The sequence below is a fragment of the Myotis daubentonii genome, chromosome 6 (assembly GCF_963259705.1).
Source record: "Myotis daubentonii chromosome 6, mMyoDau2.1, whole genome shotgun sequence".
NCBI lineage: Eukaryota > Metazoa > Chordata > Mammalia > Chiroptera > Vespertilionidae > Myotis > Myotis daubentonii.
The window spans coordinates 37,288,242-37,305,870 of record NC_081845.1 but is presented as its reverse complement, the minus strand read 5'-3'; the positions used below and the strand labels follow the sequence as shown (position 1 = coordinate 37,305,870).

Genomic DNA, 17,629 nt, shown 5'->3' with positions numbered 1-17,629 from the left:
CAGAGGTTGAATGAGGGAAAACAAAGTGCAGAAGTATAATACTATTTATATAAAAATTCAAAGATACATTAAACTGAACAATAATTTATTTGTAGTAAAACTATAATGAAAAATGAAGAATGATAAATACAAATTCAGAACAGGGGCTACCCTTTGGGAGGGACATGAACAGGAAGGGAGGGTACATAGAGTACTTCTGTAATCTTAGTAATGTTCTATTTCTTTTGGTTGAGAGGTGAGGTAGAAGGGTATTCATTTATTATTCTAAATAAACTATATATATCATATACATTCTTTTCTAAATATGAAATATTTCAAATTTAAATGGGTAAAAAATAGAAAATATATGTTCATGGCAGAAAATTTAGAGAATATAGTAGAGTATAAAGCCATTTAGTGATAAAGAACCACTGTCAAGATTTTGATAATTTCCTGACATTATACACACACACACACACACACACACACACACATTATACAAACACTGAGGGATTTTTGTTTTGTTTTTATAAAACTGGGATCATACTGTATAAATTGCCCTTTTTTCACTTACTATTGTTTTATAAGCATTTTTCCTTGTCAAATGTCCTTTAAACTTATTCTGTAGTGGTTGCCTACCTCCTACTGTTACTAATGTGTTTCACAATAGTTATTATTCACCTTGTAGGAAATCTGGTACACACTGTAGGGAGACAATAACTGCAGAGCAGGTGAGAATCAGAGACGCCTACTGGACCCTGACTGTCATTTACTACTGCGTGATCTTGGGTAGTTAGCACTATGAAAGGCTTAGATTCCTCATTTGAAAGTGAGGATTATAATTATACCTACATTACGGAGTTGGTATAACGATCATATGAGAAAATGTAGGTAAAGGGTATAGGACATGCCAGGCACATAGTAAGTACTGAATTAGCTGCTCAAATTGCTTCCACAGAACAAATTCTTGGAATTATTTGGTCAAAGCATATGTACATTTCAAAACCCTTTTATGTGCTCTAGGACCCTGCTACACAAACCTGGCCTCCAGGTCTGTAGCATGGGCACCTGAGAGCCTACATTAGAAATATAGATTCTGCCTGGCTGGCATGGCTCAGGGGTTGGGTGTTGACCTACAAACCAGGAGGTCATAGTTCAATTCCTGTTCAGGTCATGTGCCTGGTTTGCGGGCTCGATCCCCGGTGGGGGGCGTGCAGGAGGCAGCCAATCAATGATTCTCTCTCATCACTGATGTTTCTATCTCTCTCTTCCTCTCCCTTCCTCTCTGAAATCAATAAAAATACATTTTTTTAAAAAAATTCACGATGTCTAGGGTATAGAACACAAAGTGAAGAGTGGTTTATGAGCTGAATTTGGTGATGCAGAAGCCAAGCTTTTGTTAGCTGTATTAAGGAATTTCAGAGCAATGGTGACTGAAGAGCAACTAGAAGACTGACATGATCAAATCTGCTTTTGGAATGATTGCAGTATAGACAGTGAGTTGGAATGAAGACTGGAGGTAGAAATACCACTTAGGAGGCCATTTCAAGATTCTGGGTGAGACAGTGGTGGTCTGCATTTTAATAGTGGCAGGGTGAATGGAGAGAAATACAATGGTTCAGGGGATATTTAGAACAAAGAACTGACTAGATTTACTGTTTGGACACTAGGGAGCAAAATAGAAGAGAGTGAGATGCTTTTGGCTCCAATAATTAGGTGAATCATGTACACTGAGTAGTATTATAAGATACATAAGTAGGGAGGAAATAAAGCAGAGGAGAGGTTTAGGAGGATAAATGATGAATTCAGTTTGGGACATTTAACTGAAGTATTTGTGGACACTGAAATTGAGTTCCATGAGACAATTAGATGAATGGGTCTGAAACTTGGAAAAGAAATCTGAGTAGGATATATTAATTGGGAATTATCAGCATAACTGACAGTAAATTGTGGCCATTAGGATCATGGAGGCTTCCTGGGAAAATGTCTAGGGCGAGAAGAGAAAACCTTGAACAATATCAAGGCTATCTTTAAGAGGTGCCATTTGTATGAAAGGAGAGGAGGTCAATACTCCCCCCTTGACAAGAATGAAAGAGGTCCGAGTCTGACAATGGCATCTAACCATAGAATTTGTATGTGTATGTGTGTGTGTGTGTGTTTTTAGAGATAGGAAGAGGCAAAAGACCTACCAAGGACTGTGTAACAGAGGGGCCAAAAATGGTGAGTGCCACTCTCTACTTCTATTTATGATGTCTGCTTTTGTTCCTATAAGCCAGTGGTTCTCAACCTTCCTAATGCCGCGACCCTTTAATACAGTTCCTCATGTTGTGGTGACCCCCAACCATAAAATTATTTTTGTTGCTACTTCATAACTGTAATTTTGCTACTGTTATGAATCGTAATGTAAATATCTGATATGCAGGATGTATTTTCATTGTTCGCGACCCATAGGTTGAAAACCGCTGCAAGCTCTCCTGTCCTGAAAATTTTCCATTAAGTTGCCTAAAAGGGAGCCTCCTTCACCTTTTCCTCTGAGCATATATACTTCTAATAAAGTCCTCTCATGCCACCTTTCCCATCCTCTTGTTTCTGCTCAACATAAATGTCCCGCCAGTTACTCAGATCCCTGCCATGTGTTCTTCCTCTGTCATCTTGGCAGCTAGCCCAGCATTTCGGTCACCAGTCATTACTCAGAGAAAGATAAAAATCATAGTTGTGGCCCTGAACTGAGCCCTTTATCCTGCTAAAACAGAGGAGACATTTAAACTATCTATTGCCCCTTAAATTCTTAGAAGTTTTAAAATAATACAGCGTAAGCCTACCATATATGTGAACATCTGTAATATCTTCTTTAAATCATAGGCATAAAGAATATTTTTTAAAAATCTAGGTTTCTAGTTTAAATAATCTGTATCTGTTTTTTTAAAAATATTAAATATTCCCAATGAAATGGCTGCTTCTATTTAAATGAAGTTACTTACGTTGTTCTTCTAAAGTCCTTTTGAAGTGTGGGGTATTCTGGCATCTTTCTAATATCTTCCCAGTCTTTATCTTACAAAAAAAATATTGAATGTTGTTATAGGAAATAATGTGTTATTTTTATAAAATAATTTCCTAGTTACTTTAGCTCAATATATATATATAATACTTAAAAATATGCTTTTGAAAAGAAATGATTTTGAAATAGGACTACATATTTTGAAAAAGAAAATAAATTACCTGCAGGAAATCCCATGACACTAAATATCCGATCAAGTTGATCATGATGAAAGGGATTGCTTGTTTTTATATCTTCCTGACGACAGTGAAAAATGGGCTCTGAAGTCAACAATTCAGCAAATATGCAACCTATTGCCCATATATCTACGAAGAAAGGAAAACAAGTTTTTGTACACATTTATTATACGTCTTTGGTTATAATTCCTGGTATAATCACAGCCTACACACAAAAATACTTTTCAGTAAAGCAATATACAAAATACAATAAGTGTATTAAGAAGACATGAACAGATGATTATCACACAACGCATTGAAAGCCAAATAAAAAAACATTTACCTGTGTATTTCCTGATGAAGATAAGCTTAGGAAACTCAATTTAGTAAGCAATGAATTTACTTTATATATAGGCAAAAGTCTTCCTAACCACTGTTAGTAATTCAATTACTAAAGCATTCAACTGATAATCTATTACTCAAGATCTGATAGACTAAAGCAATATCACCATCAGGTATAGCAATACATTCTTTAAAGCAATCAATTACATAACTATAGAGCAGAATGTCTGATTCCAACAGTAATACCACATAAAATTATTTGGAAAAAACTCAACTTTTGGCTGAAAGACTACCAACTTCAGTTTTTCAACAAATTCTAAGGTTCAGAAGTTGATAAATACAGAGGTAGACAGACACCAGTAGAGAGAGGTTATCTAAATACACTCACTTAGGGGTGGGGAATGTCCAGTCCAAGGCTCTGTAAGGCCTGCAAATTTGGTCTGGCACTTACAAGGCATTAAGGGTGAGTTAATTAAATGTTTGACCAAAATAGCAGGCTAATTTATCAGCTGATACCCAAATGGCCCTTGACAGAACACAGGTTCCCTACCCCTGACTTAGATGTTTCCCCAATCCTCCAATACCTCAGGATAAAGTTAGGCATCTTTCAAAGTTTTATTAACTATTTCAAACCACCACTTATTTTGATTTTATAGATTGAAAAACTGTAATTCAGATTCAGAGATTATATTCACAATGCTTTGTCAAATATATTAATAAATATTTTTTAAAAATAATGTAGACAGTTTCTCTCTATGCCTCTCCCTCTCTCTCTCAAATCAATAAAAACATATTTTTAAAAAATTATCTTTATTTCTCAAAAAACACATCTATTTTGATTTTAAAAGCAAAACATTTAATTATAAAGTATTCATAAAACTGTTTCTCAAAGTGTGGGTTGTCAAAGTGTGTGGACCACATACAATAGAATCACCTAATGGTACATGTTAAAAACGGGCCTTGCCGGGCCAGCGTGTCTCATTGGTTGAACATCAATCTATAAACCAGGAGATCACAGTTTGATTCCCAGTCAGGGTACATGCCCAGGTTGTAGGCTCAATCACTCCCCAGTAGGGGGGGTGCAGGAGGCAGCTGATCAATGATTCTCTCTCCCTTCCTCTCTGAAATACATATATCCAATATAATAAGACTAATATGCAAATTGACCAAACGGTGGAACAAGCAGTCACTGTGACACGCACTGACCACCAGGGGGCAGACGCTCAATGCAGGAGCTGCCCCCTGGCCATCAGTGCACTCCTACAGGGGGAGTGCTACTCAGCCAAAAGCCCTGAGCCAGGCTTATGGCTGGCGAGTGCAGCAGCAGTGGCAGGAGCCTCTCCCACCTCTACAGCAGCGCTAAGGATGTCCGACTGCTGGCTTAGGCCTGCTCCCCCTGGGAGCCGTCAGTCGGGCATCCCCCAAAGGCTCCTGGACAGCGAGAGGGCGCAGGCTGGGCTGAGGGCCCCCCTCCCCAGTACACAAATTTCATGCACCAGGCCGAGAGAGAGAGAGAGAGAGAGAGAGAGAGAGAGAGAGAGAGAGAAAGAGAGAGAGAGAGAGAGAGAGAATTTTTTAAATGGGCCTGGCCTTACCATGGATTTTGTATAAGAATCTCTGAGAAGTTTGGTGGAGGCTCATTTAGTTTAACAGAGGATTTTGGCTGAATTTGCCTTTTCTTACTGGGAATCTCCCTTTTATTTATTTATTTTTTTTATTTTTTATTTTTTAATATATTTTATTGATTTTCTACAGAGAAGAAGGGAGAGAGATAGAGAGTTAGAAACATCGATGAGAGAGAAACATCGATGAGAGAGAAACATTGATCAGCTGCCTCCCGCACATCTCCCACTGGGGATGTGCCCGCAACCCAGGTACATGCCCTTGACCGGAATCAAACCTGGGAACTTTCAGTCCGCAGGCCGACGCTCTATGCACTGAGCCAAACCAGTTTCGGCCCTTTTAGATATAGATTGTATCAGTGCTTGCTAAGAGTCCAACACATACAAATTTCTACTGTTATCACATCCTTTATCCCTACCCGAGCCCTGGATTATCTCACATTCAATTATGTTCTAAAGCATACCTGTTACTTCTAACTAACACTCCCTCCTTCTCTGGCTCACTTTCAGTCTCTTCTTATCCTCTGGTGCCTTCTGTGGTTGCCTAAGAGATTTACTGTTCTCCATAGTAAGAGATCCAATAACAGAAAAAGCAAACATAAGCCTAAAAGTCTAAAATCACAGCCCTATGGTCAAAGTCACTCACTGAGTAGAGTCAGGCACTGATTTTAACTCCTCATTCTTAGAACCACTCTATTCCTTCCATTTGCTTTTGGTAGTTCTTTCTTCACCCTTCACAGAACTGCCACTGTCAGTTGCTAACAGTGTGGCCTTGACACCTCTGAAACAGAGCTTTACTATGGGCTCCGCTGCCACGGGAAGGGTCTACACTCTTCTAACTATCAAATACATACTGGTTCATCTCACAGTGCTAAGGTTACTCATGGGCTCTTTTACTCATTTAATAAAACCCTTCAGCAGTATTTATGAAGTATTACATTAGTACTGTGCTAGTGTAACAACCCCCGGACGAAGTATAAATGTGTTGTGGGTGTCTGAATTTTGCAAAAGTCAGATCTCCCGATGAATGAGGACATTATTATATTAAAATTTCTGTTTCCCTTTTTACGATGAATAGGTTAATTATCAGTCTAATCTTCCAAATGTAAAAACTTGCTTTGTATTTCTTTGGGTATCACCAAGTTTTTCATACGCTTAACAGAAAGGATTGTGCTTACTTATCTGTAAAAGGAAAATCTAAAGAAATATACTCCCTCCCTATCCTCTCTTTTTACCTCTTTTAAAGAAATCTCTAGATTTGAGGAAGACTCCTCTTCTTAACTCCCTTGGTTTGCAGCTGGATCCTCTGAGAACAATATAGTGACCAGGTAGCAAAATCTCTGATGCTTCTGTTCTAAAGCCAACTTTAAATCCTACAGAGAGTATGTTTATAACAGATTTTCCTACTCAGTTGTTTCTTTTTTTACCTGGAGAGATGGCAAAATGCTGAGCACAGCTAATCTACCCAGAGTCTATTTTCTACCTTAATGGAGAAACTACCATTCTGATAACTGTAATGGCAAGAGAGAAAGATTAATCATAGTTTCTTGCTTAGGAAAGACTGATTAACTTTTCCCCAGATAGAAGGGGGCTCCTCCAGCACCCCACTACTCCTGTGTTTCTGTTTGTGAAGAAACAATTCTAAACCTCTCTCCAGTTCTTCTGACCAATAGTAGGCGAGTGCAAAATAAAATTTACATGTTATTATTTCCATAGCAACTCAATGGACCAGATACCTCTATTCGCTGAAAGAAAATGCTTTCTTCTTTTAAAAGAACCATTTTCTCCTATACAGTTAAAAATCCAAATCCAACAGACTGTAAAATCTAGGAGTACAGAAGACAACAGGACTTTCACAAAGAGACAGAAAATGGTTTTTACAAAGCAGTTTCATTATTATACCATTTGATATTTAGGATAATTCAATGCCAAGTAATTAAATCATTTTAGACTAACTTACCAATGGCTTTTGTATAATGCCTTGCACCAAGCAAAAGTTCCGGAGCCCGATACCAAAAAGTCACAACTACTGGATCCAAATCTGCTAGTGGCTTTAGAGGAGAATTGAATAATCTGGCAAAACCCATGTCAGCTAAAAATAAAATAAATTAACATGAAACTCAGTTTGGCATGATATTAAAAGCATTCAAAGTTGATGACAATAGTTAGCACCCTTATACAGCAAGCCTTTTCCTCCATTTTCAACCCGTGGTCTGTACCAGGCACCAGATCTCCCCTTCTGAGATAGATACTATTATTGTGATAGTATCTGATGAAGAAACTGAGGCTTAAAGATACTCTGACTTGCCCAAGGTCACAGAACTACTAAGTACAGAGTCAGAATGAGAACCAGGTCTGGTTTCAAATTCCTGTCTTTCAGAGACAGCCACAATAATATTCTTAGATTTTTAAATTGAAAGATCAAAATACAATTTGAAAGATAATCTAAGTTTCAATGATTAATTATGACTTCTGTAAGACTAAACATGGACTAAATCTTAGGTCAGTGTGTGCTAGAATCAGTTCTTTTGGACTCATGAGAGCTGACTGGTACATATCTAGTCTCAACTCTGAGTTCAGTGACATCATGTTGGTGCTTGAACTTGGCTGTGGTGAGAATATTTACATCATGGAAAACAGCAAATGCTACAAATTGGGGCTTCCCCCGCTAGAGAGCCAGTTTTGTACAGTGACCACTACATCACATACATGTTTCCAAGAACATGTAGAGAATGTATGAGATAATTTGTTGTAATTCATCATTTAACAAAGATCTGTATCAAAGCTAACTGATTTGACTATTAGAGGAGTACAAAAGCAGTGAAAAGAATATTTATTACTAAAGAAGGTCCTGGGGACCACCTAATTTTCTTAAGATTTCATAAACAACAAATACCTTACATCTACAAAACACTTTAGAGTTTTACAAACCGTTCTCAGATACATCATATATCACTTTATTTAATCCTCGTAAGAACACTGGTTTAATAAGTGTTTTGGTCCCTACTTCTCAGATAGAGTCTAAGGCCTGAAGCAGTTAAATGACTTGCCCATGGTCATAAAGATACTAAATAAAGATGCCAGTGCTCAAACAAAAATCTATTATAATCTAGCAGCTACATTCTTAACCACTGATCTGACAGCCAATAAATTATAAGATTACAGTTATAATTGCATGTCACAAAGGCAAAAATCACAAAAATTATAAACCTCTGTAATTTGAAATACATAATATACACAGTATATTTGTATTATAAGGGGCCCCAATGTACTATAAAATGCACAATTAGTACATGAAATTTCAACTGCAGAGACTCATTTAATCTAAAACCAATGCTATGATATAACATACATTAAAACTTTAATTTACAGTGATATTATTTCTTGAGAGTTTGAATAATTTATAAGACTTTCTGGAAATGTTTTGAAGAAACCAGGTCTTAAAAAGCAAAGCTGGCCAAAGCCCCTTTGGCTCAGTGGATAGAGCGTCAGCCTGCGGACTGAGAGGTCCCGGGTTCGATTCCGGTCAGGGGCATGTACCTGGGTTGCGGGCACATCCCCAGTGGGGGATGTGCAGGAGGCAGCTGATCGATGTTTCTCTCTCATCGATGTTTCTCTCTCTGTCTCTCTCCCTTCCTCTCTGTGAAAAATCAATAAAATATATTTAAAAAAAAAAAGACATTAAAAAAAAAAAAAAAAGCAAAGCTGTCGTCCAAGGAAGCCTGTGCTAAAGCCTACTCTTCCTTAACTAAATTTTCCTATAGCAAACAAAAATATTCAAACCATTCTACCAATATTATGCCTACTTCAAAGCACTGCTTTATAAATTTAACAGATGCTGCCTGTTGTTGATGGCAAAGTAATCTGATAGAATGCTGTTCCACCCACTGAGAAACATTTGTTTTGAAGTAAAGGTTAAAGCCAGTTTTCTCTCCCCTTGTTTTCTACTTCCTTAATTTTTTGTAAGCCACATCTATTCACTGTCACATGAAAGACCAGAGGACACAAAATACATTCCTGGAAACAATCTCTTCCTATTGTATGAACTTCAAAGAGTTTTATTTTTTTATTATTTTTTTTTACTACCAGATTGTAGATACAAAATAATTAGCCATTTACATGCAATAAACATTAATATTTCAAGAAAAATGATTTTAAATATAATAATGTTACATGCAATAAACATTAATATTTCAATCAAAGGAGTTTTAAACCGTTTTTCAAATACTAATTTAGACAAAAGGTTACAAGCTTAAACATTACTAACAGTTATTTTCCTAAGATTAGATATGAATGAAATTTCCAATTCAGTTGGCATCAGTAGTAAAATTTTGGTGTGGGTGCTAATTAGGTAGTATAAAATTATAGAAAAACAGCAAAAGACATTGTCTACCACCAAGGAGCTTACATGACAGTGAGATAACAAAATACAGAGGGTAAGTACTGTAAGAAAAGGAACGCTGCTACTGGACTGTAAGTCTCTTGAAAGAAGAGCGTAGGTCTCCATGGTTTTCTCTGGAACAGTGTTTGATAAACATTTGTACAAGTGAACTAAACTGAAAGTAGAACTTGAGCTGGGTGCTGAAGGAAGAATATTTGTGAACAGTAAAGAGGACAATAAGTATTTTAGGTAAGGCCGGGGAAGTCTTTAGGTTGCAGAGGAGGGAAAGCCTCAGATACAGGGAAGGGCACAATGTGTTTCCATTTGACTACGCTTTTATTTTTGGCCAAAAAGAACTGTATTATAGTGTTAAACATAGGAATCAGAGTATTACTAATTTTTTTTAAATAATGTGTTATTAAAATTTAAAGCAATTTATCAACTAGATTGTTTACTTGACCTTTTTTATTAATTTTTATCCCTGGTTTTATCCTTAATCTTGGATAGAATTTCAATCCTAAAACTCTTAATGGTAAAGCTAGGATACAGAATTTTATGTTGAGAAACAGTAGAGCTATTTGGGAGCAGTAAGGAGGAAACGTTAAGTTTGGGTGACTGTGTTCAATGTGATGACAGGTACAAACAAGGCAATGTATAAGAAGATGATGATGAATTTGGTTTGGGATAATGGCGTGTAGGTTGCCAATAGAAAACAAATAGAGATAAGAATTCAGCTAAGATGAGAGAATGGAATCTGAGATCCAGATCTTTAGAATAATTCCCTAAAGAAGTAACTGTAGAAGAGGGAGGCCATGTCCAAAGCCAGTGCCCAGGGTGTCTTGAAACAAAAGGTTAATAGAAGAGGCAAAATGAACCAAATAATAGAAGTAACAGCAAAAGTGGTATATAGAAAAACAGACTTATATGATGCCATATAGACCAAGAAAAAGTCTCCAGGCCAAACTGGTTAGGAGAACAAATAGCTATGGCAGTAAAGGAAAGCGGTGACTAGATTTGGTAAGACAAAGTTCAAAGGTGTCTTTTTAGAGAGCAGTTTCAATTGAGGAATGGAATTAAGAGGCCAGATTATAACAAATCAGTTTTAGTGGAACCAATGGGTGAATATGTGTTCTAGAAGTAAAGGAACAAGGTGGGGGGAAGGGGACACAGAAAAAATGGTACAGAAAACAAAATGGATAGGACAAGATTTATTTTTAAAGTTGGGAAGAGGACCATGAATGTTTAAAGGTGAAGAGGAGAAACTTGAGAAGGAGAGACTGGAGATCCCATAATCTAAGGAGCAAAAGGATAGCAGGAAGATTATTGAAGCTAAGAAGGGCACTAGATGGGCCTTCGGAGGGAAGAGTCATTCCTTCTCTGACAGTTTCAAAGGCAGGGCTGTGCTGGCAAAAAGTGGTTGATGAGGTCACACCAGGTAGCTCTGCTGTCACTAGGTAGCAATGTTGGTAGGGAAAGAGACTCTGGACTTGGAATTCGAAGTCCTTCCTTTGAAAGGCTGAACAAGCTACAACCTCTTAAATCCAGCTCTCCTTATCTACAATATCTGCCATACAGAGTGGTTGTATAAAATAACGAAATAACTAATGTATGACAGTATCTCTCAATCTGGATAGTACACTGTTTATTTTACTGTCTCTCACGGGAAAGAACCATCCTTTATCTCCACTTTCATCAGTGTCTAGCAAGAGTAGGTACTCAATACATGCCTATAAGAAAAAAAACGTTAAGAGTGAGGGAGAAACAAGTGAGGAGTGGTGTAAAGGTGATGGGGCAGGAAGGAGAAGGGGAAAGGGAAGGAAAGCAGTGACCTGGTTCTTAATTAATATCAACAAAACTAAATGACTGAATCTCAGAAATCTCAGAATAGAGGTTTAAAGAAAGGGAAGTTGGTTTAGAACAACTTCTTCAGGGCCTGGGCTGATGTATTAACTGAAGAAGTAGAAGATCAAGCAGCAGGGGTGGCTCAGTTGAAGTAGAACAGAATGAATTTGTAGTAGGTTAAGTTAGCATAACTTTGCACCGCCCCTATCATGATATAGTCTAACAGCAAAGACAACAGGTTGATGACACAAAATTTATTTTGAAATCCTTCTCAAAAGCACTGAACATTCAATAAACGTATTTCTAGTAAAAGAAATTAAAATAAAGCATTTCTTAGATAATTTTCTACCCAAATATTGTCAGGTATAAATGAATCCTTCAGGGTTGAAAAGGAAATTTTAATATACAGATAAGACTCTGATTTTCAGTGCCTTAATCTAAGATTAGCAAGTAAGAGGGTCTATAAACTTATATATTCATTTGGAAAAGATATGTTGGTACCTGGCACAGGACATACGTGGGGCAGGGGAAAGGTATCTGTGAAGCTCTATATGTATTAGGTGAGAGTGGGAGGGATGTATTTAAGGAAAGAACATTTGGTAAAGCTGAGACAAAAGTAACATTTTGGGGGATTATGTTTAAGGTGACTGTGCAGGACAGTAACAGTGACATAAACACATGCTAGGGATTTTGATTGGGAATGAATTTTTGTGGGCTTGCTTGCCTCAGTTTAGAATTATGAAACCTTGTTTTGGGAATAAACCTGAGGTTTTTTTTAAAATATATATTTTTATTGATTTCAGAAAGGGAGGGAGAGAGAGAGAGAAACATCAATAATAGAGAGAATCATCGATCAGTTGCCTCCTGCATGTCCCCCTACTGGGGATTGAGCCTGCAACCCAGGCATATGCCCTTGACCGGAATCGAACGTGGGATCCTTCAGTCCACAGGCCAACGCTCTATCCACTGAGCCAAACAGGCTAGGGCAACCTGAGGGGTTTTATAAACTATCTATCTATATTTCCTAATATCTTTTCTAAAAATATGAGAAAGTAATTTTTAAGTTAACTACTTAAATAAGAGTATTAAAAAGGGAAATCATCTTTGCAGTCACTTCAGTTTCTTAATAAATTATTTTAGAAATAATTACCTACCTATTTTGACTCTCCCCCTCTCAGGACCTTCTCCCATTACTAGGATATTTGCTGGTTTCTAGAAATAAAAATAGAGCATTCAAATTACTATACTAATTCTTTTGACATGCTCTAAAATGGAAAAAAGTTCTTATAATGTGAAAAAGCTCTTATAATATTCTGTATTTTCAACATAACTATAATCAAATATTAAGTACCTTCTACATAGTTAAAGCATTTGACATTTTTAAAGTTAGTCAGCCCTAACTTTCCATAAACAACCTTGCTATGGAAATATCTTATTTTCAAAATTATGTCATACAAATAATTACAAATGAATTAAAGCTGTCATTTCTATTTGTCCCACAGAAATAATAAGTAATAATAATGTAAAAACCTGTACAAATTATAACTGCTTGCTGCCCACAACAGTTTTTGTGGTTGAAAAATTTATATAAAATTTCAAACCTCAACATACCACATGGAATATTCCTTGCTAAATATTTCTAAACTACTGTAAGAAAATATGATCAACATTCAACAGATTCCATTAAAATTCATACATGGCATCAGCTATAGTTCATGCAAAAGTGAGAAATTCAAAATATAATTTCAAGATGTAAGAAAATAAACACCGAGGCTAATACAAAGCTACATAAAGAAAAGAGTAGGCTGCAAATGTATCCACGATCTGTTAAGTCGTCCTCATTTGTAGACATCTGGGAACAGAAACTGCTAAGATAGATCTTTAGACCAGTGATGGCGAACCTATGACACGCATGTCAGAGTTGACATGCAAACTCATTTTTTTGGTTGATTTTTCTTTGTTAAATGGCATTTAAATATATAAAATAAATATCAAAAATATAAGTCTTTGTTTTACTATGGCTGCAAATATCAAAAAATTTCTATATGTGACACGCACCAGAGTTAAGTTAGGGTTTTTCAAAATGCTGACAAGCCGAGCTCAAAAGGTTCGCCATCACTGCTTTAGACAATAAGTCTCCTCTGTAAACTTCATTTCCAAGGTCTTCTCAGTAAAATGGAGGAGTTACAGAGGTGAGTAACATCTTAAAAAAGAAATTAAAATTAGCAGGACTTTCTGACTAGCTGAAGTCAGAAAATTAAGAAAAAGGTTGGTAAAGACTGCACCAAGATTTTGAGTTTATCTGACTGGGAAGAATGATGGTGCCTTTATTTTGGAAAAGTTATGAGAAGTACTGGTTTGGGAGTGGGAACCAAGAGAAGGAGATGACATATTGAGTTTTAGGAAGGTGAGATGCCTAAGTCAGGCTAGCCAGGGAAGTGAAAAAAGGAAGATTTGGATTTGAAAGTTATTGTCACTAGAGTGTGATAACTGAAGACAAGAGACAAGATTGGTTTACCATAGCAGGAAGAGAAAAATAGCATCAGACAAAAACAGAATGTTCAAAATTCAAGCTTGACAACTATTTATCAAAGATTCGTTATGTATAAAACACTGTATTGGAGACTTTCAGAAAACTTCTTGACTCAAGGAGCTTAAAATCTAGTAAGAGAAGACAAACAGACAGCTTTTTAGAATACAACGTATTATGAAAAGTACCAGAACAGCAAAATAAAATGTCAGGAATGAATGATTCTTCTCAATGAATATTAGTCTTTAGCAAGGAGATGGCTTTAGGTGACTAAAGATGACTAAAATTTTGATAAGCATAAACAAAAGAATGACTTTTCAGGCTCAGGACGCCCTATAAGCAAGGGTGTGGTCACATAAAATCACAGATACGGCATACTGAAAGAACCTAAAGTGTTTTATTATGACTAGAACATAGAATGCTCAATGTTGGAAATAAAATGCCGCATTAAATAAACTGGAATTTAGCCCAGCCGGTGTGGCTCTGGGGTTGAGCGTTGACCTATGAACCAGGAGGGCACGGTTCAATTCCTGGTCTAGCCATCTGCCCAGGTTGCACGCTCGATCCCTGGTGTGGGACATGCAGAAGGCAGCTGATTGATGATTCACTTTCATCATTGAGGTTTCTATCTCTCTCTTACGCTTTCTTCCTCTCTGGAATCAAAAATATATGAAAAAAGAAAAAAGAAACTGGAATTTATTCTATAGACTAAGCCAGGGGTGAGCAACCCCTGGCACGCGTGCCAAACATGGCACACCAGTAACTTTTGCTGGCACACGAAATCCTCTCTTATAATCTTCCATTTACAATTTTTTCTTTAATATTGACTTTTTTACTTTTCAGAGAAATTCAGTGTAGGTGCATCTTAGATAAATAAATAATTTTACATAACAAGTTATCTTAAAGACCACAGACATGGATTGACGAGAGAGGGGAAGAGCAATTTCTATGCCTCTGCCTTAACTCTCCCTGCCTTCCTAGATCCGACCAGTGTTTTGGTTTCATCCACATACACTTGTGAATCTTTGTTCTCAGTGATGAATTTTGTTAAGTCTCCTAATTGGAGTAGCCTGACGGATGAAAGTAGTAGCTCGTGCATATCTCCAAAGGTCACGAAATATAAACCTGATGTAATATCTCTGTTATCAGTGATGCAGCAGCAAAAGTCCCACTGATAATATCAAACTGAGTCATAAAGTTTCCTGTCGGACTATCAGTGTACATGTATACATTAAAAAATAAATGTATTTTTCATCATCATGTACTGTGTTTTTGTCGCTCGAATGAATTTTATTATTTCTTCAAGGTTCTTCACATACGTACACCTTAAGAGATATCAAGTAGGCGTAACATGTTCTCAAAAAATTAGGGTTGGCACGCAGAAGAATTTTGAGTCAGAGATTTTGCTGGTTTTGGCACGCACTCACAAAAAGGTTGCCCACCCCTGGGCTAAGCCAAGACAGATTAGTGAGGTAATCAGATTTATATTTAGGAAAAAACTCTGATAGCAATACAAAGAATGAATTGGAAGGAATGGATAAACCACAAAGTACAGACAGAGAGACAAGTCGGAAGTGGGCTATAATAGTCTGCAGTGGTTGGCAAACTGTGGCTCGAGAGCCACATGCGGCTCTTTGGCCCCTTGAGTGTGGCTCTTCCACAAAATACCGACTTCTGCGCATGGGCCACGAAGTTTCAATCGCACTGTACGTGTGCGCCCGCACATGGTATTTTGTGGAAGAGCCACACTCAAGTGGCCAAAGAGCCGCATGTGGCTCGCGAGTCGCAGTTTGCTGACCACGGGTCTAGGGAAAAGTAAGGGCACCCTAACTTGTGACAATGGTCATGGAGGAACAAATCAGAGCATTAAGGTAAAAGGTAAATACTTGGCATGGCTTTTTTACACCACTTTCTCCTGCTCCATAGTCATCTATTCAGCAAGTATTGACTGAGCACATACTAAGTATCAGGAGGTGGTTTAGATGCTAGAGATACAGCAGTAAACAAAACCAGGAAAAATCCTTGTCCTCACAAAGCTTACATTCTAATGGGAAAAGAAAGGCAATAAATAAATGTACAATACATCAGATATCGTTAAGTACGGTGAAAAAAAAAAAAAAAAAACAAGGAGTATACAAGAAGTTTCCACACCTGGTATTATGGCTGACTAAATGCTCTAGGGGACCCTGTTATTACAGAAAAAAAATATGCCACATTAAGAAACATTCCTTGAAGGATCCCTGATCTCACAAGAGGTCTACAGTCTCATGCCTCAGCCCAAATAATGTAACCTTGTGGTTGGATAGTGACAAAAGGCGGGATGGGCCTGAAAGCAGATGCCAATAACAAACACTGAAACTTGGGCTACCTACAAAGTGAGGAAGCTAAGCGGCTACCCCTCAATCAGCCAAGACTCTCAAGGGGACTAACGTAAACCAAATTGCTAAAAGAAAGCTGGATCAGCTAAGTATTGTCAGACAAAATAGCTTAAAGGCAAAAATATTACTAGGTGTAAAGATGGTAACTATATAATACAAGGTTCAATTAATCAGGAAGAAGCATACTCCTAAACTTGTGATGTAATTGAAAAAATATACATGCATAGTGAAAATTGATATAACTTCAGAGAGGGAAAAGACCAATAACACCATATTTTTCTCAATTACTGGTATGTCAAGCAGACAAAAGATTAGTAAGGTACAGATTACCCAAAGGACACAATTAGCAACGTTGATTTAGCAGTGATATGCACATCATCTTACACATTAATTGGAGACTACATATTTTTCTCAAGCACACATGAATATTTACAAATACTGATCATGTACTAACAGGTCTCAAGAAATTTCAAGGAACTGTCATCAAACAGGCTATGTTCTCTGATCACAATGCAATTACATTAAGTCAATTATGAAAGTATAAATTAAAAATTTCATGTATTTGGAAATTCAAAAATATTTCTAAATTGCCCTGACCAGTGTAGCTCAGTTGGCTGGGCGTCATCCTGTGCACCAAAAGGTTGCTGGTTAGATTCCTGGTGAGGACACATAACCAGGTTATGGGCTCAATCCCTGGTAGGAGGCGTGCAAAAGGCAGCAGACTGATGTTCTGCTCTCACGTCGATGTTCCTCTTTCTCTTTTCCTCTCCCTTCCTCTCTCTCTAAAAATCAATTTAAAAAAATATTTTTTAAATATTCCTAAATCACTTAGAGGTAAAAGGAGAAACTATGAAGAAGTTAAAAATAAGACCATATCAAAACCATAGAATGCAGCTAATGCTGTACTTACAAGGGAAATTTATAGCCCTAAATATTTGTTAGAAAGGGAGGAATGATGAAAATAATTATGTGCCCAAGTTAAAAAAAAGAAGAAAATCTCAACAGAATAAACAAAAATAAGGTAGGAATAAAAAAGATAAAGTTAAGGGTAGAAATCTATGAATAGGGAGAATTTATGTAGACTCTAGGACAGTGGTTCTCAACCTTCTGGCCCTTTAAAATACAGTTCCTCATATTGTGACCCAACCATAAAATTATTTTCGTTACTACTTCATAACTGTAATGTTGCTACTGTTATGAATTGTAATGTAAATATCTGCTATGCAGGATGGTCTTAGGTGACCCCTGTGAAAAGGTCGTTCAACCGCCAAAGGGGTCGTGACCCACCGGTTGAGAACTGCTGCTCTAGGACAACCAGAGCAAGAGGAGAGAAGGTACAAAT

The 17,629-nt window shown here is 37.1% G+C and overlaps 1 protein-coding gene across 3 annotated transcripts in view; it reads right to left on the bottom strand.

The window, feature by feature from the left end:
* CDK19 (cyclin dependent kinase 19) overlaps nucleotides 1-17,629 on the bottom strand; it is a 138,216-nt gene that overhangs the window by 14,334 nt on the left and 106,253 nt on the right. For all 3 annotated transcript variants that reach the window (XM_059700711.1, XM_059700713.1, XM_059700712.1), the window contains 4 exons: nucleotides 12,534-12,591; nucleotides 7,117-7,248; nucleotides 3,199-3,342; nucleotides 2,961-3,030 (listed from right to left, as the gene is read on the bottom strand). In XM_059700711.1, coding sequence (XP_059556694.1) covers nucleotides 2,961-3,030; nucleotides 3,199-3,342; nucleotides 7,117-7,248; nucleotides 12,534-12,591 — 404 coding nt within the window. The remainder of the gene's footprint in view (nucleotides 1-2,960; nucleotides 3,031-3,198; nucleotides 3,343-7,116; nucleotides 7,249-12,533; nucleotides 12,592-17,629) is intronic.